This window comes from Miniopterus natalensis, chromosome 14 (assembly GCF_054644295.1).
Source record: "Miniopterus natalensis isolate mMinNat1 chromosome 14, mMinNat1.hap1, whole genome shotgun sequence".
Lineage (NCBI taxonomy): Eukaryota > Metazoa > Chordata > Mammalia > Chiroptera > Miniopteridae > Miniopterus > Miniopterus natalensis.
The window spans coordinates 40,874,323-40,900,711 of NC_142094.1; the positions used below are offsets into that span (position 1 = coordinate 40,874,323).

General features: G+C 50.9%; 1 protein-coding gene across 1 annotated transcript; it reads left to right on the plus strand.

Annotated features, from left to right (window-relative positions):
* Positions 1 to 25,710, plus strand: GOLGA7B (golgin A7 family member B). Its single transcript, XM_087824082.1, has 8 exons — positions 1 to 30; positions 165 to 266; positions 15,211 to 15,492; positions 22,282 to 22,392; positions 22,533 to 22,658; positions 24,084 to 24,236; positions 24,315 to 24,416; positions 25,594 to 25,710. Exons 1-8 carry the CDS (start codon positions 1 to 3, stop codon positions 25,708 to 25,710), a joined length of 1,023 nt encoding a protein of 340 aa, XP_087680208.1.
* Positions 25,711 to 26,389: the final 679 nt, after the last annotated feature.

A 26,389-nucleotide genomic window follows, 5' to 3' on the forward strand; every position in this document is an offset into this window, starting at 1 on the left:
ATGGTACTGGCCTCTGGTGGCTGTCCCAAGGTTCTGTGAGAATGAGGCAGTTTTTAATGAAATGCTGACATATGACAGGATTGCTTCTGTCTTTCCTCTCTGTCTCCCCAAACTCCTGACCCTGATGTCCCCCCTCTCTCTCAATGATATTGCTCTCCCCTCAGACCCTCCTCTGCCTCCTCATGGCTTTGGAGCCTGTGGCTCTGGGCTGCCACCCGGGGCAGGTGGAGGGCTTCTCCTTCATGACCCTGGAAGGGGTGCTGTTGGTGAGAGAAGGGACGGGTGGGGAAGACATGAGGGCCCAGTGAGACTGAGTTATTTAGTGGTTCATTGGTGTATGTGTGTGTGTTTTAAATCGAGGTGAAATTCATAACTGACCATTTTATTTTACTTTATTTTATTTTATTAATTTATTTTTGTGTGCCCTGACCAGGAATCAAACCAGCAACCTTTTGGTGCAAGGGATGATGCTGAACCAACTGAGCCACACCAGCCAGATCACAGTTGACCATTTTAAAGCATACAGTTCAGCGGCACTTAGCACATTCACAGTGTTGTGTCACCACCATCCTTCTCTAGTGTCAAAACGTTTCCATCCTTCCCAAGAAGAGCACTTGTGTCTGTCAAGTAATCACTTCCCTTTCCTTCCCTCCCCAGCCCCTGGCAACCACTAATCTGCTTTCCCTTCCCATGGAGTTGCCTGTTCTAGTCATTTCATATACCGGGGATCATACAATATGTGACCTTTTGTGACTGGCTTCTTTCACTTAACAGGTTTTCGAGGTTTATCCGAATTGCAGCTTGGATGAATACTTAATTCATTCTTACTGCATGCACATACTATGGTTTGTTTAATCCACTCAGCCATTGATGGACAGTTGGGGTGTTTCCACCTTTTGGGTCGTTGTGGATAGTGCTGTCATGACCATCTGTGAACAACTGTCCGCTTGAGGACCTATTTTCAATTCTTTTTGAGCATATACCTAGGAGTGGAATTGCTGGGTCATACGGCCGTTTTATGTTTAACTTTTGAGCAACTGCCAAACTGTTTCCTACAGCTGCTATCCCTCCCTTTAGTTTTAAGATTATGTTATTCTAAGTACAAAGATAATACAATACCATAATTTGGAAATTATTTGTTAAACAATTGTTTGTTTTAAAATAATTTTAAAAATGATAAAATAATACCTGTTTATTGTAACAGTTCAACTAAAGAAATTTCTAGAAGAAAAAATGTCTCTTCTATCTGTTTCACCCTGTTCCTCTCCTGTGGCTGACCAGTTTTAACCCTGTGGTCTGTATCCTTCCAAACATGTTCTAGGCATTTATATGGTTTTTAATTTTTTTTTACATGAACGTGTCATACTATCCATATTACCTTGCTTTGAAATCTTTCTCTCCTTTTCTTGTAAATTTTGACTGTTCCAGTGATTGTCTTGGAGCCAAGCAGAGTCCCTGGGACCCTCAGATCTGAGGCCTGACCTTGCACTGTTTTAAAAAAGTCAGCTTCAGGTGTGGGTTGCTGGATGGTGAATGTATTATAGTTCTCTTTTGTTACTTGCATCTATAATTTTTTTATGAAATGAATATGAATTGCTTTTATAATAAGAAAAATGAAGTGGGGAAGAAGAATTGAGGTCCCGAAGGCCCGGCGCACAGTTTGTGCCTTAATTTAGCACTTACTTCATCCTTCTGGCTGCATAATAAGTTGTTTATGTGTTTGTGTCCCTTGAGGGCGGACAGGGCTTATGCTTCTCCCTACTCCTGCAGAGCGGGCCAGGCCCGCAAGGGGCTCCTCCGGGGTGTGGCTGGGGCTGCATTGGGGAGGGTGGGTTCCAAAGACCCCGGCCATGTGCCCTCAGCTCAGGCTCACAAAAGGACCAACATCTCCTGGGGGGGGGCCTGCTGGCTGGTCCTGCTCCCTGCCGGGGCATCCGGGCCCACCTCCGTGGGAAGCTGGGTGTGGGTACAGGGGCAGTTATTTATGTGGCCCCAGCCAGGGTGCCCGTGGCGGGCAGCACCCAGCCGAGGAAGTAATTAGAGTGCTGCCAGGAGCGGGAAGCAGGGAGAGGGCTGGAGGCTCCGGCTCCCTTTCAGAGCGATATAAATAGCTGGCTGTCGGCGGAGGTGGAGAGCGGCGCACACAGGAATAGAGGTGGGAGCAGCCAGCGCCTGGACGCGGGGGTGGGAGCTTGTCTGTCTGTCTGGGCTTGTCTGTCTGTTAGTCTGGTTTGGGAAGGTGCAGGGGAGTCGCTGGCAAGGGGTGTGTGATCAAGAGGGTACCTGGCCAGGTCCTCCTTCCCCTGCCTGGGGTTCTCCCACTTGTCCCCTCACAAGACTAGCTTGCCTGGAGCTCAGACCACTGGTAGGGGCATCACGACAGCCCCACAGACTCCTGCTGGTCCTAGTTCCCTGCCTCAGTCTTCCCACCAGGAGCTAGGAAGGGCTGGGGTGGGATTCCAGAGTCCCCGAGCATTTATAACCTTTCCAAGGGAACGGTCTCTGCTGGCACTGGGCAGCTCTGCACCTGACTCATCTGAAAACACTTTATAAATAACCTGGAGGAGGGACGAGGCCCTGACTAATGAGATCCTCCACACTCTGGGAGCAGGTGGCAGGCCCCAGGGCTGCCTGGGTGCTAGGGCAGAGCTACCCCACTCTGGTCGGGAGCCAGGGCCAGGGATGCTGGGAGGGTCATCAACTTCTGGTAATGGGTGTTGCAGTGATTCTGGGGTCCCCAGGAGTCCTCCTCTCAGCTCTGATGTCAGCATCCCTGCCCTCTGGGGGGGTGCATTGGGGATTTCTGGCTGGGCAAACTGAGCCAGTATGGACTAAACTTGCTGGGTGATCCAGGACAGCCCCTGGCCCTCTTTGGGTAAAATGAGAAGGTTGAACTAGGTGAGTGCTAAGGTCCTGTCCAGTGGTTCTGTACCGTGTTTATTCTGGCACATTGTAAGTGTGGGTGGGTGCCTAGCCATCCCCACATCACCACAGGGGTGTGTGTTGGGGGGTGGAGAACAGGAGGAGCAGCAGCACCCACATCTGGAGCCCTGTGTGCTAGACGAGGAGAGTCTCATTAGTCAGGGCCAGGTAGGCAAGGGGAGCCTGCAGGCCAGTGGTGGCAACTGGGAGGCCAGGTGTCTGAGGGGTGTGCTTGGATGGGGCCTGGTTATTGTCCCCAAGGAAGCAGACATTTGACTGTGTCACCACGGAAGGCTGACTAGGACCTGGGAAGCTGCCTCCAGGTTGGCATGTCCTATGATCTTCTGGCCAGGGTGTATGTAACTTGCGAGGTGGTGAGCTCCCTGTTCCTGAATGAGTCACTTCTGGGAGAATGAGGAGGGAGGGATTCCCCACCAAGTGAGGCCTGCGGTTCAGTAGTTCCCAGTGGGGCCGGGCTTCAGGATCCCCGGAGGAGTTTGTCAATAACACAAATCCCCAAGTCCCCCGACCTCCTGAGTGGGGCGAGGGATTCTCTGAGCGACACGGCCCCCATGTTGGCCCTCTAGCCCTGTGATTTTCTGGTGCTTACCTCAGAGAGCTGGGGCTGAAAGTACCCCAGCTTCTCCACCCTAAACGTGTCACTCCAGGTAGCTTTCGAGCATTCGGCAACTCCTGACGTGGCGACAATAACTGAAGATCCAACAACCACCTCAGGAGACCAGGAATACGAAAGGTAGTCAGTTGCCTTGGCAGCCACACAGAACCTGGACAAATGGCATCCTCGGAGGCCACCGAGGAAACAGATGTCAGGCATTATGCTGTAGGCGTTGGAGTATCTTTTGAGGGAAACAGAACCAGATGAGACACTCAGCTCTGTCAGTTAGTCCATTCAAACTCAGCCCCTGACCAGGGGGAGCCTGGTGCGGCCGGTGTCTGTAAGGTCCTCTCCTCCCCCCTCCGTTTCCTTCCCTACAAATAGCCTCCACCCCATTTGCGTTATGGCTTGTTAGAGTGGCTGACAGTCTAACACATTTTCTGTTTATCGTGTCCCCCCTGGGGCCTTCAGGAGATACCTTTAACTCCAGGGTGTGGCTGCTGGACTTGCAGGCTGGCAGGGGTGGGGTTTGGAACAGGCCGGCCTTTAGGCTCTGAATTCCCTCTCGGGGAGTGGAGACCTCTGGAAAGAGATGAGATCTGCTTCCAGGCAGCCGGGGTGGAATCCTGACTTAATTACTTAGCCGTGTCACCTTGTGCAAGCTGTTTGCCCACCTGAAATCTGGGTATAATGAAAGTACCACCTTCCTCTTAGGGTGGCTGTGAGGATTGAGATGATGTATCTGAGGCCCTGGGCTTGGGCCTGGCACAGAGTGAGGGCTCAGCGAAAGAGAGCACTGCTGCTGCTGCAGGATGCCGGGCCTGTCCTCCTGCAGAGCGCTGAGCCACCGGAGGGGACCCTGCCATCCCAGGCCTGTCCAAATCAATGCTGAGCCCACTGGGCCCCTATTCCATGTCCAGGGCATGAGGCCAAGGCTCCCCCCCTGAGGGAGCTTCTACCTGACTATGGCTCTTTATGCAGAAGTGGGGTCCTGAGGGTGGAGACGACCACCTCTACCTGGTCCTTCGAGCTTGTTCTTTCTGCCTGACCTGGCATGGCCACCTGATGGGGTGGGCCACCCTAGAGCCCCGTGAGGCGTCCCTGCTCACTGTGTTGGATGGATCCTTCTGACACTAAGTGACTTCAATTTCAGGGAGACCTCCTGAAGATTCCAATTTCCTGCTGACCTATGTGTAAAATGACCCTAATGAGGGAGGGAATCCAGACATATATGAACAGCTGTAAGGCAGGAGAATTTGCAGACTTCAGGGTGTCATGCCTGGGAGAGCCCTTAGGGTCATGAGGCCCACCCTCCTCTTTTAAATGATGGAGAACCTGAGGTCCAGAGAGGGACCTGTCAAATGTCACACAGCTATTAAGATACTGAGCTGCGATTCAAACCTGGGTTTCCAGGCTCCTCATCCACTGCTCTCTCCACTGCACCCCAACAGCCAGGGCACTGACCACAGAGACTATTCAAATAATCATTACACCACACTGCCATCTTCCTCTCCAGCACCTGACCCCAGCCTTCTGGAACGAGGCCACTGTACGTGTAGAATCTGCTGGGCTTGGTTTAAGATGGGTTTAAATGCCATTAGGGATGACACCCTACTCCCTCCATTCAGAAATTGCTTTCACTGAGAGGAAATAGTTCCTGTCACTTAGCCTAAATTCTCAGGAATTCATCGGATTCCATTTCACACAATCACACCTCTTCAGGTCATCTGAAGTGCTCCCCCCTGGAGGGCTTCACAGCCTTAGAGTCTCGCATGCAATGATCTGATTCTGCTCAACGTGGCTAAGCCCAGAATGGGGTTTTTCCATTTCCCTTGTTCCTGCATTGTTCTGGATATTTCATCTCTGACCATTCTTCTGCATGTATAGAGTTACCTTGTCTGCCTTTGTGATTTCTGACCATGGCATCTCCCGGCCACAGAGATGGATGGACAGTCCAGCATCCTCTTTGTCTGCCCCTCCCTTCTTCATCTCATGTACTCAGTTGGAAGCAGCAGCCTGTGGAGATTCCATTTAAAATGTTTCTGGCGTCTGTCCCTCTGCCCTCATTCCTAGGCAGTGACCCACGTGCCTTCCCCGCACCGCCTGGTCTAGCGCAATGGCTTTCTTTCTGCTCTTCCTGTTTCAGCCCCTCCCCTCTAACCCATCCCCGAGATGCTCCCAGGTGGCCTGTTCCAGTACATTGCTTTCCTTATGCCTTCACTGTTTTCGCTCCCTCGCAGGCCCCCATTGCCTCACTTTAACGGCTTTTCATTATCTAAGTGTCAAACACCTCATCTTTCAGAAACCTCCTCTGGTCCCTCGGGCCAGGGGAAGACTCCAGTCACCAGACCCCTGGGACCCCTCCCTCCTCAGCTTTCCCTCAACACTCATTGTCTCTATGGGTCACTGGGGCACCTGTCAGTTGTTCATTGTGTCATGGTGTCTAAGTTGGGTTTCCCAAACAAGACTGTAAAATCCTTTAAGGTTGGGGTCATGCCTCTCCTTGCCCGAGGCTCAAGGTTGGAGAACTGAATGGAGTCATTCCCTTTCCTGTAAATCAACCCACCTTCCTGTACAAATATTAATTGAGCACTTACTCAGGAACTATTCTGAGCACTGAGAATGTAGCCGAGGGGACAAAATTCCTACCCTGGAGGGGTTTGTGGTCTAATAAGGCAAGACAGACAAATAAATTTTGGAAAGTATGATTATTTTGCAGGCCAAGTATAGGGTGCTCATAATAGGGGCACCCAACCATAGCTAACATGCCAGGGAAGGTGTCCCCCAAGAAAGTAAAATTTATTTTTTATTTTATTTTTTACAAGTCTCAATTTTTATTATTAGTTTCAACAAAGGATAAAATTTTAATAAATATAATCAGGATAAACAAAATGTAGGGAAAAAAGAAAAACTGTACTTACCCAAGGAAGTCGACTTTAAATTGGGACCTGAAGAGATTTATCCAGGTGAAGAGGAAGGAAGAACATTCCAGGCAGAGCACAGAGAAAGGAAGGCTCAAAAGTGGTACAGAGCGTGGCCCATGTCGGGGACTGAGACATAGAAGTCAATGTGGCGGGCATGGGGGGTGGGAGGGGGAGAAGTGGTGAGAAGGGCCTGGGAGCGTCATGGGCCAGATGGGCCAGATCCAGGAACAGTAGGTGCCCAGGGGTGTGTGGCCTTGGTGAAGAGAGCTGGAAGCTTTTTAGAGAAGGAAGCTATAGGTTACAAGGAGAGGTCCGGGGGCCCCGAGCAGGAATAGATGACACGGACACAGGGAATGATAGTGAAGTAGCTCACAGAACCCTGAAGACTATGGAAACATTCCAGTCTCGGAACCTGCCCTTGGCCGGTGGTCAGGGATTCCTAAAGCTCTTAGGAGTTTGCCACTCAAAGCACGGTAAGATCAAAGCCACAAGAAAGGTGCCTACAAAACCTTGTGTCGGGAGAGGGATGATTCAAGAAAGGGTTCCTGGGACTGATGGGCTTCGAGATGCATCTGGAAGGTGAAACTCATAGTGCCAGGCTCAGAACAGCATTCTCTCCTTCCCACCAATGCCCAGCCCTTGGCTAATGGCTTCTGGCTCTGAGTCTCATGGCGGCCACTACCCCTGGAGGAAGCCCCTCAGCCTCTCCTTCCACAGCAGGAGCTGTCCTTGGGAGAGGGGGGTTGACAAAGGCCATCTCTCCAGCATTCATTTCCTACCCAGCCTCCACCAACCTAAGCAAATAGCTACTTTCTTTCCAAGGCAATTGGCCCAACTTGTCCAAAGCCAATAAGTGGGTCTGAACTGAGGTCTGTATCTATTCTGGCATCTCTCCCACTGACCAGAAGAATCTTGTATCATCTACAAAAGAAAATTTTATTGATATACATTCCTTCCCATAGAGCAGGTCAGATGTAAAACGATTGGTTCTAATACCATCTCAAAGGAACCCTGCTGCTTTCTCTCCCTTTTCCAGAGAATTTTGCTTTAGTTCAATAAATATTTATTGAGCCAGACATTATTCTAGGCATTTGGAATACACCAGTGGGCATAACAAAGCTCCCTGCCCAAGCTTACAATTTAGCAGGCAAGACAAGCAGAAGACATAATAAGCGATACTGTTTGCCAGAAAATGCGGTGATTCTATAAAAAAGAACATGAAAGGGAAGTAAATAGAGAAGGTCTCTATTCCCATGAGCCTGCCTTAGTGGGAAGAAAGCTGAGGAGAGGAGAGGGAAGGGAGAGACAGGGAGGGCTGTGTTTTTTCTTTATAAGCCCTTGTTCTTGGTCGGAATTTTAAACTAATTTCATGTACTACTTTGATAAAAATTAAGTTCAAACAGTGCTGTAACTATATTGGGAGGTGAAGGTGGCAGGTTGAGCTAAGTTCCTTTCTGTCACCGCAGAAAACAGGACAAGTTCTCTGAAGCTAATAAGTCAAGACATAGAACGACAGGCATGTCACTTAGCAATATAAAGAAAACCATCGGAAGAATTTAAAGCTGAAATAGCCCAAAGAATGGAAAGGCATCTCTTGTAGGGGAAAAATGACTAAAGGTAGGAAAGCATAGGATAGAGTAGGCTGAGGACTCCTGCGTTTTATTATATGCCTTTTAGTATGTTTGAATTTTTAAAATCAGAGGCATGTGTTACTTTGACGATTAAACAAAAACACATTCTGCTGAGCCCTAGGGGGCTCCTGGTGGGTGTCTTGGGGCTTCTGTAGGGAGTGAGGGCCTAGTAGAGCAGGTAAGTGCTGCCTCCCTTCCTCCAAACCCACTTTCTTCTATTTGCTTTATTTACCTCACTTTCATGCAAGATTTTGTTTGAACCAAGGGTTCTGCAGCTGAAATCTGAACTCCATGCTCCCTTTAGGCTCTCACAGTTCCCGATGCTTTGTAAGCACCTATTACCCTCTATGCCCACGCCTATGTACCCCCTCAAAAAATTTCCATCGTTTAACGGGCAGCCTTGCAGTCTCCCCAGCTGGCTATGGTTGGAAGTAATGGGGTGTGTGCGCCGGTTGGTTTGGTGTGGAGGTGAGACCCTGCAGTCAGCCATCTGATGATTGAGCCTCCTGATTGCTTCTGGAGCCATTGTTAGAACAGGGGCATATGCCTTTGGGGATTCTCCCTGGCCCCAGCACCGTGGCTGTTGTAATGACAGGTAGCTTTTTGCCTAATAGTCCCCCAGTGTTATCCCAGTATCTGCAGTTTCTCCTGGAGTAGCTGTGAATTCTTCTAGAAACTTGCCTGCCACTCTCCTTCCTCTAGGAGACAGAGAGAGAGAGAGAGATGAAAACAGACTGTGAATAAAGTTAAGAAAGGGAGGCAGCCCCACCATTAGCTTAGTCACCTCCGAGTGACTCCACTTCCAGACATGTGTCATGGTCTGCCTGATCTGATTCTATTTTTAGGGTGAGTGCCCTCCATTCATGTTTCTGGGGCCTTTGCAATCACTCTTATTGTCGTCTGGCGCTGCTTTTTTGAGTCTGAGGTTCCAGAGGTTCTGCATTTCCAGGCAACTTTCATGCCTTCTTGGTTTTGCATGCCTCTTTATCTGCTGTCTGGGCATATGACACTAGTCCTTGCAGCGCAAGTTCAAATGTCATGCAGTTGTAAAACCTTTGCTGGATCCCAACCTGAGGCAACTATCTCCACTTTAGAACTTATCACAGAGCCTGGGCATTGCTTGATTAGATTTTGGTATCCTTGTGGGGGTGGTGGGGGGTGGGAGGGTGGTGGTGGGAACACCCCATGGTCACCTTTCTGTCTGGCATACAGTATGTGTTCAGCAACTGCTCACTGAGTTAAGGGAACCATCCCTGCTGATCTTTTCTGTGCATTAGGAAATCTTGCTGGGCCTGAAAGAAATGTCACTGTGGGAAGATCTCCAGCAAGGCATCTCCATAAATCTTTTCCTGTTTTCCTCTTGAAAGACCAGATTTGGAAAAGTAAGGTAACACCCAGAGAAAGCTCTCCATGCTTGGAGGGACTCTATCTGGGGAGGGAGAATTTTTGCCACCGTTTTTATAGATCAGAAAGAACTGAGGTTCAGAGAGATTGAGACTTGTATTCACGTAGTAAATAGCAGAGCAAGAGGTTGAAACCCATGCGACACTGTTTCTTACCACACACTTCCTCTAGTCCCCGCAATGAAGACACCATTTAACTTCCTAGGCCACAGTTTTCCCCTCAAGCATTGATGCAATTGTTTTCCTTCCAGACCCAAGTGCTGAGAATGTCCCTAGCTCCCCTGTCTTTTCTTCATTTCTCTGAAATTTGCTGGATCTTTTCCTGTCTTTTCTGCAGTTTGCAGGAGTTCATTTTTCTCTCATCTCTTTCCAGGTATCATGATTTCCAAACCTTTCCGTTGGTTTCTTTCTCTGGCTGTGGTCCTTTTTTAGGGGAAAGGGGGTGGTGGTGGAGACTTTCCAGTGCAGCCATAGACTGGAGAATGGTAACAGTGAATTCATTAGTGGGTCTTCTTTGATGTTATTTTGTGGGCGAGCTTATTAAGTTATGACAAAAACATCAAAGAGTTAGGCTCTTGCACAGGACTGGTTGATCCCAAGGCAGCTGGGTAATAACGATTAGTCAGATTAAATCTCAACATCTCCTCCTGCCTAAAACGTTAAAGTCCCAGTGACTGGAGTGTGGGAACAGTCCATTCTGCAGCATCCCACCACAGCCTTGAGTGAGCACAGCATGAAACTCTCCCTACCCCAAACATGGGCCTTTCCTCATGGCCTCCACTTTGATGCCTCCACGCCTTGAGGTCTATTGAGATTGTTATAACAGCCCTGGAGGTGATGTGGTGGTAAAAAGCTGGGGCTGTTGAAGTCTCCAATCAGGGGAGCTGGGTGTTAAAAGGGATCATTCATCCTTGTGTGGATGATCTCAAGGTTCTCGCTAGGGTCTTAGCCTTGTAATTTCAGCTACAAGCAGGAGAACTCTCTTGGGGAGACACAGGAAACTGCCAGCACCATGCTTGGCACATAGCAAGCTTTCCATATATAATGGTTTAATGTACGTGTCAAGGAAGGTCACGATACATGAAGTCTCTGGCTAGTTGAAGTGGAGTAAGGAGTAGAGCTCAGGTCTTTGCTTGTACTACAAAACCTTCTAACTCACATCTCTGGCCATTTATTCTGCTCCTCCCATGGTATCTATAGTGGAAAATTATCTGTGTTCCTCTCCAAAGCCCGCCCTTCCTTGTTTGCCCCAGATCTCATCTCCTGCTGACTTATTAAGGGCTTGCTTCTTCAATTAACCCTCTCTTTTCTGAACCATCAGCGGTTCCCTTTTTCCTCGATTATTCCTATCAGCATACAAACAAGCTCTGATGTCTCCTATCTTAAAAGAGCCGGCCTTGCTCCTACTTCTCCGTCAAGCTGCCACGCCACTCTTTGCTCCTTTTACATTAAAATGCCTCTAAAGAGTTGCCTACACTCTCAGCATCTCTGCTTCCCCTTCTCCATTCTAACTCAAACCTACCTTAATCAAGATCTCATCCCCACTCTCCACTAAAACAGCTCTTACCAAGCTCACCAGTGACCTTGTTGCTGCTGTAGTGGGAATAGGGGCGCCGTACTAAACCCGACAAGCTCAGGGAAGGCCCACATGGCAGGCCTTACAAACCCAGAGGTGGAAAGAACCATATAGTGTGGTCTGAATGTAAAAATCCCTAACTAAAAGCAGGTCACGGTGAGTAGTCACGTCCTAGGCCTGTAGATTCCTTGACAAAGGTCAGTCTTTATTTTTGCAATTGTCTTTTGCTATTGTCTTTGTGCATCTAAGATAACATACCTTTGAAATGTCAGAGTAATCTTGTTTTCCAGACTCCTTGAAGGCACAGCACCAGAGCATGAGACCACACCGCTACCTCGTTGCCCACATACCACCTCAATGTGCTGAGTTAACTACCCTGTGCCCGCCAATGGAAAGAAGCATATGTCTTTCCATTTTGCTTTTTACCCAGTTGCAGAGATTTCCCTGCTTTGCTTTCCCCTGCCTCTTTAATCTACCATCAGTGAATTTCACATAATCCTTCTTAGGTTTCCTCCTTTGATTCTAATGTATAAAATGAGCTGCAAAACTGCCTTTCTCTGGAGCATTTTCTCAGTCAGTTGAGATTTTGCCTCCCTGCAATTGACAACAAATAAACTCCTTTTCTTTTTCTTTTTTAAAATAAGTTTTTATTGATTTTAGAGAGAGAGGAAGGGAAAGGAATAGGGAGATGGAAACATCGATCGGCTGCCTCCTGCTCGCCCCCTACTGGGGATCGAGCCTGCAACCTGGGCATGCACCCTGACCAGGGACCTCCTGGTTCATGGGTTGACGCTCAACCACTGAGCCACACGGGCTGGGCTCAAATAAATTCTTATAAGCCTTTTTCTTAGGCAGGATGTTCTTTTGTCGAATCTGCCAAGGTCAATGGTCATTTCTCAGTCCTCATTTTATTCTACATGTACTTACTAGCACTCAGCACAGCTAGTAAGGCTTTGTTACCAGGTATCTTGCTTGGCGCCGGACACCACTCTGCTTGGGTCTCCTTCTACTTCACTGGCCTCTCCTCTCTGCCTCCTTTTGTCTTCCCAGCCTGAGTAACAAAGTGCCCAGGATCAGTTCTTGGACACATTTTCTAGCTATACCCACTCTCTAGATGATCTCATTGAGCCCTATGGTTTTAAATATCATTCACATACAGATGACTCCTGAGGTTATGTTTCCAACCCTCGACCTCTCCTCTGAACCTCAACTGCCTATTCTACTTAGATGTACAACATGCATATCAAACTTCAAACCTCAATCAGCTAAACATATCCAAAACTCTGTATTCTCCGTCCCTACTCAGCCCTTTGTCTTCCCTGCTCAACAAATGGCAACTTCTTTTTTCAGTGGCTCAGATTTAAAAACTTGGAATCATCTTTGACTCTCTTTTATACAACACCCCCAATCTATCCACAGATCTTGTCAGCATTTCCTTCAAATTGTTTCTAGAGTATTGTTGCTTCTCACCACCTCCACCCTAGCCTAAACCACCACAAAATCTTGCCTGGATGATTCTTATCAGCCTCCCAGTTGGTCTCACTGCTTCCATCCTTGCCTTCCCCAACCCTAGCATCCAGAGAAGCCTTTCAAAAAACTGTAATTAGATAATGCCATGCCTCTACTTTAAATCTCCTAAGGCTTGCCATCTCACTTGCTGAATGAAATCCTAAGTCATTATCAGGGCTGACAAGCCCTGTAAGACCTGGCTTCTGCTTCCTTTGTGATCTCAGCTCCCATCTCTCTTCCCTTTGCCCACACACCAGTCTACCTGCTGGTTTCCCTAATATTCTTTGAAGATGCTAAGCCCACTCCTGCCTCAGGGCCCTTGTACTCTGTCCTCTAATCCTTATTACTCTTCCCTCTGGTATCTGCATGTTAAGTTCTCTCACTTCCTTCAGGCCTCTGTCCAAATTTCGCCTTATCAAAAAAGTTATGACTATTCTTTCTAAAATAACCCTTCCTCTGTCACACACATACTCTCTCTCATTACTGTGCTTCCTGCAATGATCGGACCTGGACATATTTTATACTACTTGCTAATCTGTTATTGATTGTTAACCCCATTAATATGTAAGTTCAATAAGAACAGAGTCTTTGTGTATTTAGTCATTGTTGTATCCTAAGCTCCTAGAATGCCTGATATATAGTAAGTGTTCGACAAATATATATTGAGTGAATAGATTTGTTGAATAAACTCATCCAGTTTTCTTGTTACCAGGTGAAGAGAGTGATTTCCAGATGGTAGTCTAATATGATCAAAATCAAACGTGAGGAACTGGAAGAGTTATACATAGAGGTCATCAGATTATGCATTTATTTATTACCAGTGAACACCATGAGATTCAGTTATTTTCAGGTTGCTCCTTGATGCCAAATCATTTGTCAAACTCTAAGGCGGAACAAAACATCTGCCTTTAACTACTTTGGCATGTCACTTATCCTTGAGGGGTGTTCATCTGTGAAATAGGCAGTTGGAGATGTGGTTACTGCTCTGCTAGTTTATGGTCTACAAGATGCTGGAGGGAGGCAGTAGAGTCAGAGGACCAACCACGCAGGCCCTGGAGCTTGACTGACTGTGTTTGAATCTTGTCTCCATTCCTCACAAGCCACATGACCTTGGGCAACTGACTCAGTTTCCTCCTTTGTAAAGTGGGAACAACAAAAGAATAAGTCATTTAATTATTTATTATTAAATAATTAATAATTCAATAATTTATTTAATTCAAATAACCATTGTGAGGATTGCATATGATAATACATGTAAAGTACATAGCACACGGTCTGGAACATAGTAAGTGCTCAGTTATTAGCTAAAGTTCTGGGGGAAGTTTTGAGGGGTCCTTACTATTAATGTGTCTTAAGGGCAAGAACCTATCCTAGAATATTGGATGATATGAAATCTTTAAAGGTGTGGTAATACTATTGTGATTAGGTAGAAGAATGCCCTTATTCTTAGGAGGTGCATGGTGACGTACTTAAAAATAAAACCTCACAGTGTCTGTCGCTTTCTAGTAATCTAGTCAAGTATTACCTCCATGTTTCTATATCTATCTATCAAGCAAATATGGTGAAATGTTAACTGCTGGAGCTAGGTTTATTGTTTCATTCTTTCAACTTTTCTGAAAATTTCAACACAAGGTTGAAGGGGGAAAAAGAGCACTAGAAATAGCCTGGTTAAGTCCAACAGGTTTTACAGGAAAAAGCTCAGATGTGAAGCACGTGCCTCAGGTCCCGCAGCTGAGTCGGAGCGCAGGTCCCCAGGCCCCTCTCCCCGCCTGGGGCTGCTGCTGGTGACCCGGGGCGGCAGCGAGGGCTCAGGCCACACCCAGCCCCCTCGGGGAGACCAGGGGTATCAGGGGTGTGGGGGAAGGCACCCGTGTCGGCGTTTCCTTCTTGTTTATTAAGCAGACAGGTCATTTGGGTGGAAGGTGTGATGCGGGCAATGCGAAGGCCACGCCGGCGGCAGCCTGCAGCCTGGAGCGGGCGGGCTCCGAGCGGCGCCGCGCGCGGGTCCGCCCCGGGGCTCGGGCGGGAGGGCCCGGGAGAGCCGCGGGGGAGGCCGGCTTCAGTCCTGGGGCCCCTGAAAGATGGGACCCCGGGGTATCGGGTGAACCGCGGCAGCGTATTTACAGAAAGAACAGATTCCCTGAGGTTGCAGCACCCTCCCCTAGCTAACAGGGTGCAAGGCAGCGACCAGGAGAGACGGCGGGGAGAGGGCGGTGGGCGCCGAGAAGAACCGGAGGGAGGCGAAAAGCAGCAGAGGAGGCAGCGCGGACCGCGGGGGGGGCTGGGGTCGGACAGGCGAAGCGGCGGGGGCGCGGGTCCGCACCCCCAGCCTCTGCAAACCGGGGTGTCCTGGCCGGAACTGCCCGCCTCCCCTCCGCGCCCGTCGGTCCCCGAGGGCGCCGCGCCCCGCCGCGCTCCCGCCGCCAGGGGGCGGGGCGGCGCCGGAGGCGGGGCCTCGGGCGGGCGGCGCAGCCTCGGGCGGGCGGGCTCCTCTCGGGCGGCGGGCGGGCGGGCGGGCGGCGCCCGAGCCTGGGGGCCGCGGCTTCCCCCGGCCCGCGGAGGCGCCTGGCCCCTCCTCCCCCCGCCCCGCCCCGCCTCCGCCCGACACCAACCCGGCCGTTGCCTCCAGGAGCGGCGGCAGCCGGGGCTCCGGCGGGAGCAGCCTCGGGCGCGGCCTCCGCTCGCGCACATCAGCACCGCGGCCAGCGCCGCGGCCATTCCCGGGACGCGGGAGGCGGCCGGGCCCCCGGCGCCCGGGCCCGCGGCGCCCGCAGCGGCACCACGGACAGCGCCCCGGACCCGCTTCGCCGCAGCGAGCCCACCCGCTCCCCGAGTCAGCACCACGGACAGCCCCCCGGCCAACCCCTCGGCGGTCTCGCACCGGTCAGCGCCCCGGAACATGGCCACCGAGGTAGGGCGAGCACCTGGCCCCAGGCAGTGCTTCGGGAACGGATCCCCGCTAGGGGCGTGCAGGGCGGGAAAGGATGGCGGGGTGGGGGCAGGGAAGGGGGTGCGGGGGTGGGGTGGGGTGCTTTCCCAGGCGGGCCGGAGGGACGGGGTGCGGGGTGCAGTGGGGGATGGGAGAGGGACTCCTCCCTGAGAGCTCGGCTCGCCCCTGGCTTGTCAGTCTTCCCCTCCTGAGTCCCAGAGCTGTCCGTGCCACTTGTTGGCACTAGCGCCAGGGTTGCTGCAGCGCTTCAGCTGGGGCTTCCCCTCCCCTGGAGCGCAGCCCTAAAGCCGCGGCCCTGCCCCAGAGGGCTGGAAAGGGGCCTGGGAGGGAATGCGGCCGGCGCTGCTGCTCTGCGGTGCAGCCTCGCGCCTCCGAGCCAGAACACCTGTCGAAGGGGTGGCAGACTTACCTCCACATCAGCGTTTCCTTTGGGACCCAGAGGAAAGCAAGGAATCCCCAGGCCAAACCCCCAAATGGTTGGTTTTAATGAGCTGCCCTCACTTGCTTTTTTCACCCCACTTGAGTTTCCTGTACGAAGGTGTCCACATTTCTCCTGTGGGTGACGGGAGGAGCTGCCTTCTTCAAGGTGCCTAGAGGTGTGTCACTTTCCAGGGACTTGAAAGCTGGACCCAGGCACCTGTTGGCTGAGGGCAGAATCTATGTGCAATGCTTAGGAGATGAGGAATTACCCCTTCTACCCCTCATTTCATGAGGGAAATGGAGCTCACTGTGTTCCCACTTGATAAGCGGTAAAGCTAACGCATGGAGAAGGGGAGGATCTGCTTGGTACTCATATAGCATGTCGGCCGCAGAGCTGAGTTTCTCCCTTTGAATTTTTGGAGTGGAACCCAGGACACCCGTGTCTCCCCAGTTCCGATGTTGACTTCTTTTGTGGTGTTTCCCCATTTCCAACTCAGCTGGAACACAAGCCATGAGGACTGCAGAGGCCTTTGAATGACTCTGTGCAGTGCCTCTGGGCATCCTGGTGAGCAGCGTGACATCAATACTAAGTGTTGTTGTTGCTGTTCTGCTGTCGTCACCACCACAGAACAAGGCGCAGTTGCTCTGCATCACCAGGTTTCTGACAAGGCTCAGGGTTAGCTAGGAGAGCTTGCCCCCAGGGCCCCGTGAGGGGCAAGCCCTGAGCAGACCCATGGAGCTTGATTTCTAGGGTGGAGGGATGCAGAGTGCTCAGAAAATGCCAACGACACTGACTGGGAAGAGCAGGAAGAACAAAAGAGAAATGGCCGAGGAGCTGGGCACCTTCCAGATAGTGCCGCCGGACTGCAGTGGAGGCTGCTGAGGTTAGGCAGGAAGGAAACTTCAGCCACATGGGCACAGTCGAGCCAGTGGTGTGGGCAGAGAAGACAGCTACATCTGTGATGTGATCTGACAGGTTCCAAGAGGCCCACCTACCCTCGCATATCTCCCTCTCGGGTCTAAGTTTCCCAGATTCCAACCAGCAGGCTCACAGCTCTAGGCTGAGGCAGTTTCCAAGAGGCTGCTGTTAGGCATGTGTGACTCTCCCTAGGGAGAGGCTCTGCTCATCACACTTCTGTGAATCTAGCACTTTTCTCTGTTCAAAGCACTATCACACTCATGATTTCCTTTGAGTCTTAGAGCAACCCTGTGAAGAGGGCAAGAGTGGTGTTATTATCCCCAATTAACAGATGAGACAGACAACTGAGGCTCAGAAGCTCGCCTGATCCCTGTGAAGGAGCCAAGGAAGGCATCATTATCTTATTTTACAGATGATGCAACTGGAGTGCTGAGACTTATCCAAGAAAATATGGCTAAAATTTAGCAGGGCCAGGACTAGAACTTGAATCTCCTGCCTCCCTGGCCGGTGATATTTTTGGCTGTATCTAGGTGTATCAATTAGCCAGTTGTGTTGCCCAACAGAGAGAATAGCACTAGGGGTCTTGACATGAAGCTTTAATGGGGGAGGGGTACAAAGGAGTTGAGGAATGGCTGGAGTGTGGGGACTGGCCTGGCTGGCACAGCCTGAGGCCAGAGGGACAGAGGATTGCTCAGAAGGGATGGGGAGTTGTGGGCAAACATTGCCCATTTCCCAATCTTGCCTTGGGTGGACTCTGACTGCAGCACTGAGGGAGGGAGCCGTAGCTCTGCCAAGGCATAGGCCTTGCGAATTATCTGGGCTGCAGAGTGAGTCACTCTCCCCAGGCTGTTTTCAATGTTAAGAATGAGTTAAGATTACCAGGGAAAGCCTGCCGGGAGGAGGAGAACCTCATGCCAAACTCCTGTGGCCATTCCCTTAGGGTTCTGAGTGTGAAGTCCTTGGCTCCAGCAGAAGGTGTTTTGAGGGGAGGAGAGGGGAAAGAGAGAGGGAGGGAGAAAAAAAGAGAGGGCGGGAGAGGACAGTGAGGAAGAGCGAGAAAAGAATTAGGAAGGGTTGGGTATCCCTGGATTCCTGGATGGAAGGCATGGAAACTGGATCATTTTTGCTCCCTAATTTCTGTTCAGGAGTTAGCATTAGGAGAGGGGTGTGTGTAAGGAACTCAGAGGAGGGAGAAACCTCCTGAGTGATACACTGACCTCATTTGGAAAACTGTAATGAGCCCATATCCTGAGTGACAAACCTCTCTGAATGTGTGTCACTGGGAGCAGGGTCTGCCCAGATGGCCAAGGACAGCTAGGAAATGCCTGGCTGGAAGGGGCTTCTCCAAGAGGTGGAGCTTGGCTCCTAGGAGATTTTAAAATGCATCCCAGTAGTACTATCCAAGCAGGGTATTTGGAAGTTTGATCTCTGAGGCGTGGAATTAACAAGCAGACAATGGATTGGGCTTGGGCTCTGCTGTCACCTGAGAAGTAGGGAGGCCCTGTGCCCAGATTTTCATCCCGAAGCCCGACTTGGCTGCCTGTGACTCACGGTCTTCACTCCTCCACAGCCTGGCCAGGGAACATGATGTTGGCTCATCAGCTGCACCTCCTAATTCCCGAGTCAAGTCTCAAAAGCATCCTCTGGAATTAGCTGTTTTTAATGAGGATGGCGATGTGGACCAGAAGGGGCCTCCTGTGTGTCCAGGGCAGACCAGGCCTGTGTGTGCTCATCTGCACTCCAGCGCTTGCTCCTTCCCACCTCCACCAGATTGACTGTTGGGTGTACAGGCCCTAAGCGTTTGACCTGGGGCATCGGCTCTCCAGGCAGCCCTCCCTTCCCTCTCTGTCACACTGCAGTTTGAAAGTAGGTACCAGCAGATCTCACCACTGACTTTCTCTTTCTCTCCCATAAAGTGCCTCCTGGTCTTGTCTTTACTTTGCTGGCAGCAGGCCAGGGACTGTGATGGCGGGGGGCGGGGCTTGAAGAAGGTGAGAAGTGGATAAGTCCAGGTGTCTGGGTCAGTGCCCAGGGGGAACCACCCAGGGGAGACACAGAAACTGTGATTTCAGGGAGAGGTGTGTGCATGTTCTGGGACCCTCTTGTGGGGTTTCAGAGCATCACTATCTTGGCTGAAAACCTTTGTTAGCTTCCTGAAAGCTAAGTAGCTGACAAGTGGCTGGGCACCTGGCTCTTGCTCTGATCAAAGGGCCTCCTGCCATGGGACTGCTTATTCAGAAGTCCTAAATTGGCAGCTCTAGGAATGCAGCTGATTCACAGGTGTGTCTTATTTGGTCTGCGTAGTGCTTATAAATGTAAAAAAAATATTTGAAACATTTAAAAATCAGGATATTTGATATGAAGAAAATCTGGATTTATGGCTTTTCTTTAAAAATTAGAATCACAACCAGGGCACACATTCTCATACGGCAACGATCAGGTGTTTTCTTGAGACAGGACATGAGTTCTATAATTAGCCACAGTCCCCACCTGGCCCACTTACATGCTTAGTCCCTGTAAATATTTGCATTCAGAATCCCTGGTGAGCCTCTAGAATGTCAGAGCTGGAAGGGGCTTTAACAATTACATAGTTCCAACCTCTTCAGTTTCTAGTTGAACAAATGGAGGCCTGGAGAAGGAAAGACTTTCTAGGGTCATGTGGCCAGGACCAGCACCAGGCTTCCTGCTGCTAGGCCAGTGGCCCATGTTTCCATCAGAGCTTTTTGGTCCTTCACTGAGCCACATGATGGACAGAGCCAGGAGACCCTGCCTTGCCTTTAGTCTCACTCTTCAACTACATATGAGTCTGTGATGTGTGTGCTTTAAGTAGAACTTGGAAACGAAGGCTCTGGCATATAAAGTGTATCTGAAACCATCCTCTAGCAACTCCTCAAGACCCCACAAACACTCTCCAGGGAAGGAAGTAGATCCCTGGTCTCCCGGAGCCAGGATAGGGTCCTAAGGCTTAGGACATTGTTAGGGCTGGAAAGGGTGTTGACCCCTCCCACTGTGGCTACTTTGAGAACCTGTGGATAAAAGCAAAGAGTAAATGGGATTGCATTAGGTGTGGTGGCACCCTAAAATCTTAATGGCATAATACAATAGAAGTTTATTTCCCACTCAGTAAAGTCCCAGACAGGTGTTCCTGATCAGCAAGAGGGTGGGTCTCCTCCAGGCTGTGATTCAGGGATCCAAGCTCTCCCCAGCTTGTGGTTCTACCATCTTCAACATCTTCTCCCTTGGTTTCTGTGGAAGGGGAAAGATCACAGAGGAGTGGCTGGTCTTTATGAGCCAAGCCTATAAATGGCATTTATCACTTTTACTCACATTTCATTCAGTCACATGGCCACACCTAACTGCAAGGGAGTCTGGGAATTAAAATAGCTGTGTGCCTAGGAGGAAGAAGAGGTGGCTGTGGTCAACAACCGGCCGGTCATTGTGGAGCTACCTTCATGGTAGCCCACAGAGCATGTGTGTGAATTCAGACAAAGGAGGCAGTCAGAATGGAGGAAGCTGAGTCCATGTCAGGAGGGCGGAAGCACTGTTCTTTCCTTTTCCTTCCATTCTCACCACACTTTTCTGGAATAAGACCCACTTTAGTTTTCCCCTGGGCTACAACAAAGATAGTCATCTCTCCAAGTGGCCCCCTACCCCAGACATGTCCACTTTCCATGCACCACTCACAAAGTTGCCAGAATGATCCTTCTGGCGCTACGGGAATCCATCCTCAAGGTTTACTGGCTCATGTCAGTTGGCTTAGAAGGGTGGAGCCCTTTTCTTTAAAAATAAAACCGTATAAAACCTTATATAAAACCACACAGAGCAGACACAATGATGAATAACTTATTTATATAAACAAAGTATTCTGTACTTTTCAAAGTTATCATAGGATCCTAGTAGATGTCAAGGGGACTTTCTCAATTGAAACCTTGGCTAGAGGAATCAAGAATTATTAAGAGCAGGGGAGCACTTATACATTATTTAATCCAATCATAACATTTTGCGGATCACATCTCTTTAGGCAGAGCAAGGTTCACCTGGATTTAAGAAGGTCTTGTATGGTGGTCAGGCTCTGATTTGTACCTTCTCAGGACCTCGATCTACCAATTATCTGCTCCTACTACCATATTGATAACCTTTCTCTCATTAGTTATTTCCCCCCAGCTTTTTTCCACCTTAAATCCTCCCCTCCAGAAACCCCTCCATTAATTTTCGATCAAATTCTTCTCTATGCTATTCCAAGCATTTTATCCGATTTGCAGGCCAACTCCATTCTTGCTGGCCGGCCTGCCGCCCCGGTGCACAGCCTCTGCTCCCTTCCTCACTTCCCACACGCTTCTCCCTCTGGGTGCTTCTTCCTCCTTACCTCACCCCTCGCCTGCCCCTGCCACTGGTAACCCCCGGCCTTCCTGTGCAACCCAGTGCAGACCTCAGGGAGCCTTTCTGAGTCAGTGCTTCTGGGTGAGATGTTACTTCTCTGTAGCATTCATCACAGTCGAATTCATTATATATTTACTTGTCTTCCTCCCTGTAGTTCACAGACTGTCTTCTGCTCAGCATCCCTGGAGCCTGGCAATAGTTAGGACTCAATAAATGAAAGCCGAGTGACTGAATGGATTCACCTTAATTACACTGGATGAACTAACTGGCTGTGTGTTCACTCTGCCTTTGGGGCTTGGTCTCTGCGTGGCTCTAATGTCTGGCATATTTCACCCAGTGGGTTGCTTGTCTGGAACATGGATGAGTGAGGCTGGAAGTGGGAGAAAGAGGCCCTGTTCCTCTGTGGGGTTGAGCCCACTTCCCTCAAATGCTAAAGTCTGTGTCGATGTCAAGTCTGCAGGCGTGGACAGGGGACAGATGTCACCCTTCTCCTTCCTACCAGGGCAGGGAATTTCTTCTATTTCTGGCTTCAGCCCAGTTTATCCATAGTTTTCTCTAGGGGCTTGGACATTTGTCGGTCTCTTCTTTCCTATGGTGAGAAGTGCCGGGCATGAAAACCATTCATGATGCTCTTCTACCTGGGCCATAACTTGATTTGGCCTGAACCCGAATCTCCCTCTGAGTTCATGGGCACATCAGGTGCTTCTCTGCCCCACACGCTCCCCTCTCTCAGCCTCGCTGTAAGCTCCAATCAGGGTTTGAGATTTCGGTCTTGTTCAGTGCTGGGTCCCCTAAGCCAAGCCTGACAAGTTGGAACATTTGATGCTTGCTGAATGAATGAAAGTATGGAAAGCCTCACCATGTGTGTATGTGTGCACATGTGCGTGTGTGTGTGTGTGTGTGTGCGCGAGAGAGAGAGAGAGAGAGAGAGAGAGAGAGAGGATTTGTGCCAGCCACCAGGAAGTTTTCCCTCTAGTTAAAACTTGTTTCTGGCTTTGGTGATGGTTCCAGAACCTTTCATTTTGGCTCAGTTTTGGCCCAGCTTCATGAAGCTTTTTCTAGTTTTTTTTCTGGGATCGCTTGAGGCATCTCTTGGGGTAAACTCTACAGTCCTGCTTCTTTGTGACCTTCCTGGAGCACATGTAGGGTCGCAAACTTGTCCCAGTTTGCCAGAAACTTTCCTGATTTTAGCGCTGAAAGACCCACACCCAAATAACCCCTCCGTCTTGGACAGACCTGGAAGGATGGTCACCCTGCTCGCGCGTCTTCTCTGTATGCGCAGGTGCACAATCTGCAGGAGCTCCGGAGAAGTGCATCTCTGGCCACCAAGGTCTTTATTCAGAGAGACTATAGTGATGGGACCATCTGTCAGTTCCAGACCAAGTTCCCCCCAGAGCTGGACAGCCGGGTAAGGACGTCTCCTTCTAAACAGGGAACACAGGCCATGATGGAACTGAGGGGCTTGTTCAAGTGTATTTTTTTCCAGGATAAAAGTAACATATGACACACCACTTATTCAGCCACTTTACATGAAAGAATTAAAAAACATTCTTAACACGGTCTTGCTGTTGTCTCATTGAAAATTAGAACTGGAGAAACCTGTTTCTAGGCCAGCGGTGCTCAAATGTCAGTAGCAGGAGAATCACCTGGAGAGCTTGTTAAATGTAAATTTCTGAGTCCTGGTGGATGGTATTAGGTGTCATCAGAGATGCTGGCTCAGTCTTTGGACTGGGTTCAGGAATCTCCACCTTTAAGCAGCAGTTCTCAACCCACATTAGTATTTTCTGGGGAGCTTTAAAATTTCCGATGCCCAGGCTGTCATCCAAGGGTGTTCCCCACAGCCCCTCCCTCCAGATTCAGCTTCTGTGTGTCTCATGGACCACTGGCCCCTGGCAAGGCATCAGCTCATTCTGCAGAGTTTTGCTCCTGGTTCTGAGCATGTATGTAGCCTCCATCCCAGGCTGCCGTAGAACTGGCCTGGGTTTGGGGGAGAGCAGAGGGCAGACCCCGATCCTTTTGTTCAGCAGCCCAGGCAGATCTAAATGGATTTGGGAAGGTGGGACAGGCCTGGATTTTGCTTATCTGACCCCCAGACCAGCTTTTGGGGAGCCATGTGGGTCTCCTTATCTTAGCATGCCTATCCTTTGGGGTAGGGTGACCCTGGGGTAGAGCAGCAAGGCTTAGGTCAGGGGGCCAGATGGACAGGATTTTCTCTATGTGTTCACTCCAGGTCTGTTTAGGGACAGTGGCTGGAACCCCAAAGCTTCTGACTATTTGTGGGGAGAGATTTTGTCCTATGCAGGCATAGAGGTCCCTAACCAGTATGTTGGGCAGTTCTGGTCCTGTGGGAGCGAGTGGGGAACAGGGTGTTTTGAAGAGTATAAAAATGGGGTGACAGATACTTTGACACCTGTTGGGTTTGGAGCATGACCTTGCAATCCAGGCTGTCCAGTGTGAGGTTGCCTGGCGAAGAGCACAGACTTGCGTCAGAGCCATGTAACCTTGGACAAACCCACTCAGCATTCAGCGAGTATTTATGGAGCATCTACTCTGTAATAGGCACTGGGGATGTAGGAGGAAATTCATGGAGCTTATTTTCTATTAGAGGGTATAAAAACCCACACAAAACAACTATGTAGATAGTAGCTCAGGGGGTGACAAATACCAGAAAAATAGGGGAAGGTCAAGGTGGGTGGAGAGAGCTGGGGGTAGGGAGTGGTCTGGGTGGCCTGCTGGATAAGGTGAGGCCTGAGGGAAGTAAGGGAGGGGACAGGGACTGTTCACACTCCGAGGAAGCTGACCTCAGCCTGGCTCCTGTCCCTCTCCCCCCCAGATTGAGCGGCAGCTCTTTGAGGAGACTGTGAAGACCCTCAACAGCTTCTACGCAGAAGCTGAGAAGATTGGAGGCAGCTCCTACCTGGAGGGCTGCCTGGCCTGTGCCACCGCCTACTTCATTTTCCTCTGCATGGAGACCCACTACGAGAAGGTGCCCCCTCCCTGATGCCCTGCACCCCTTCCCGGGCTCCCCTGCAACATCATTCTCAATCGGCCCCTCTCCTCACAGGTTCTCAAGAAGATCTCCCGCTACATCCAAGAGCAGAATGAGAAGATCTTTGCCCCTCGAGGCCTCCTGCTCACAGACCCTGTGGAGCGAGGGATGAGGGTTGTATCCTTCCTGTCTGTTCTGTGTGTGGGGGTGTGTGTGTGTGTGGGTGTGGGGGGCAAAGAGCTGCCAACCAGTGGGGTCTGCAGTGAGGCTGCCAGGAAATGGGGCCTCTGCTCAGGGTCTTCCTAGGATTCTCCACATGTCTGATCACCAGCCCTCCTCCCCCACCATAAGCTATTGGTGCTGTTTGTGAATTTCAGGGTTTGCTTTTATTTATTGGGCTGCATTTATTCAGAGCTTAGTACGTGCCAGACATCCTATTAAGTGCTTTGAAACTATGGGTTCCTGTAATTCTCATCACACCCCTCTCATGTGGCTAACTGTTAATAGTTCCCTTTATGGATGAGCACACTGAAGTTAAATCCCTGGCTCACGGATTGGAGCCCAGGCCCACTCTTAACGACGAGGCTGTACTGCCCCTCAAAGAATGTGTAAATCTCCACCTACGTTTACACGTCCACAATGTCACATAAACCTCATCTAATCCCATGTGGTGGTTCCTGTTGTCCCCCTTCCACAGGTGAGAAAAATGAGGTCTCGGTGGGAGGCTGGCCGAGAGGTGGGTTACAAGTCTGCTCACTCCACCGGTCAAGTGTACACGCTTCCCTCCCCAGTCAGCAGCAGCAAGGCTAGAATGGTTAAAAAGTAAATTTTACTAGAAAATTGAGAGGAAAGGGGAAAGAAACCATAAATACCAGAACCTCATGTTCACAAAGCCCAGCAAGAGGCCTTGTTATTACTGAGCCTGTACCATGTGCCAGGCACAGGGTGTGTTACTTCACTTAAGCCGCACGACAGCCCCAGGATTTTATACTTATCTGAATTTTACCGATGTGATAACTGACAGGCAACAAGTGAAGTGACCGGTCTAAGGTCACATAGCTCTAGAGCGAGCGAGGTGGAATTTGAACTCAGGACACCCAAGTCTCCCCACGTCCTGTGTCATAAGCCGCATCCCGGGCGCATGATGTCCCGAGATGTGGTGGTCGGGCCCCAGAACGTGCGAGGCTCCATAACGGGGCTGAGCGTGCCACGGGGCTTGGGGTCTAGCTCCCAGGCCTCTGGGTCCTGACTGCCCGGGAGGCAGGAACAGCTCTGCCCCCTGCTCCCCAACTAGCTTCCCTCAGAGGCCCGTCCGCCCTGCGGCCGGCGGGCGCCCTCCTTGACGCCGCCGCAGATCGAGATCTCCATCTACGAGGACAGGTGCAGCAGCGGCAGCTCCAGCAGCAGGGGCAGCGGCAGCAGCAGCGGCAGCGGCAGCGGCAGCGGCGGGGGGGGGTCGGGGCCCCGGTGACTGGCCGGGGGCCCCCGCAGGGAGGCGTGTGGCAGGACCCAGGGCCTCGCAGACCTGCGGAGGCTGCGCTACCAGAGCACCCGCTTCTGAGTCATTCTGGGGGCCCACCCACTGCCCTGCGCGGGGGGAGGGTGGCCGGCCGGCGTTTCCCGCAGGCTGCAGGCCGTGGGCCATGCCTCCTGCCCGGGCTCCCTGGGAGGGGGGCCCTTTCCTGCCCTGGCCCTGCCCATAGGGCTGGTCTGGGTGGCCTGGAGGCTGGGGTGGGGACGACACAGTTTGTACAGCCCCCGTCTTCTGCGGCAACTCTCCCAGTGCCCCACGGAGGGCCCAGGTTTGTCACAGAGAATTCCCATCCTGCATGATTCCCCACCCACCCCAAGTCGCACGTGCCCCAGCAGCTCTCCCCTTGGGACCCTGCTCCCCACAGCTGACTCCCGGTGTCTGTGCTTCCTGATGCCACCACAGGGCCCCTGCCTGTCCACGAGCCTGCCTCCACCTAATTTGAGGTCTGGGGAGATGGGAGTGGTCAGACTGGGTGCTGTGGTGGAAAGCTAGCTGTTCAGTCCCCTCCTGAACTCTTTTAGACCTGTGGCTTCCCTGCCCTCCACCCAAAGCCTGAGGCCGCCTTGGCATTGCCAGGCAGCACCCAACTCCTGAGTCGGTGTAGGTGACCAGCTGC

Excerpts from the sequence above, each read along its gene's own strand:
- GOLGA7B (XM_087824082.1), top strand. The coding sequence starts at position 1 with ATGGTACTGGCCTCTGGTGGCTGTCCCAAG. Across the intron at positions 24,237-24,314 it reads TGGAGACCCACTACGAGAAG|GTTCTCAAGAAGATCTCCCG; the intron begins GTGCCCCCTCCC and ends CTCTCCTCACAG. Across the intron at positions 24,417-25,593 it reads TGGAGCGAGGGATGAGGGTT|ATCGAGATCTCCATCTACGA; the intron begins GTATCCTTCCTG and ends ACGCCGCCGCAG.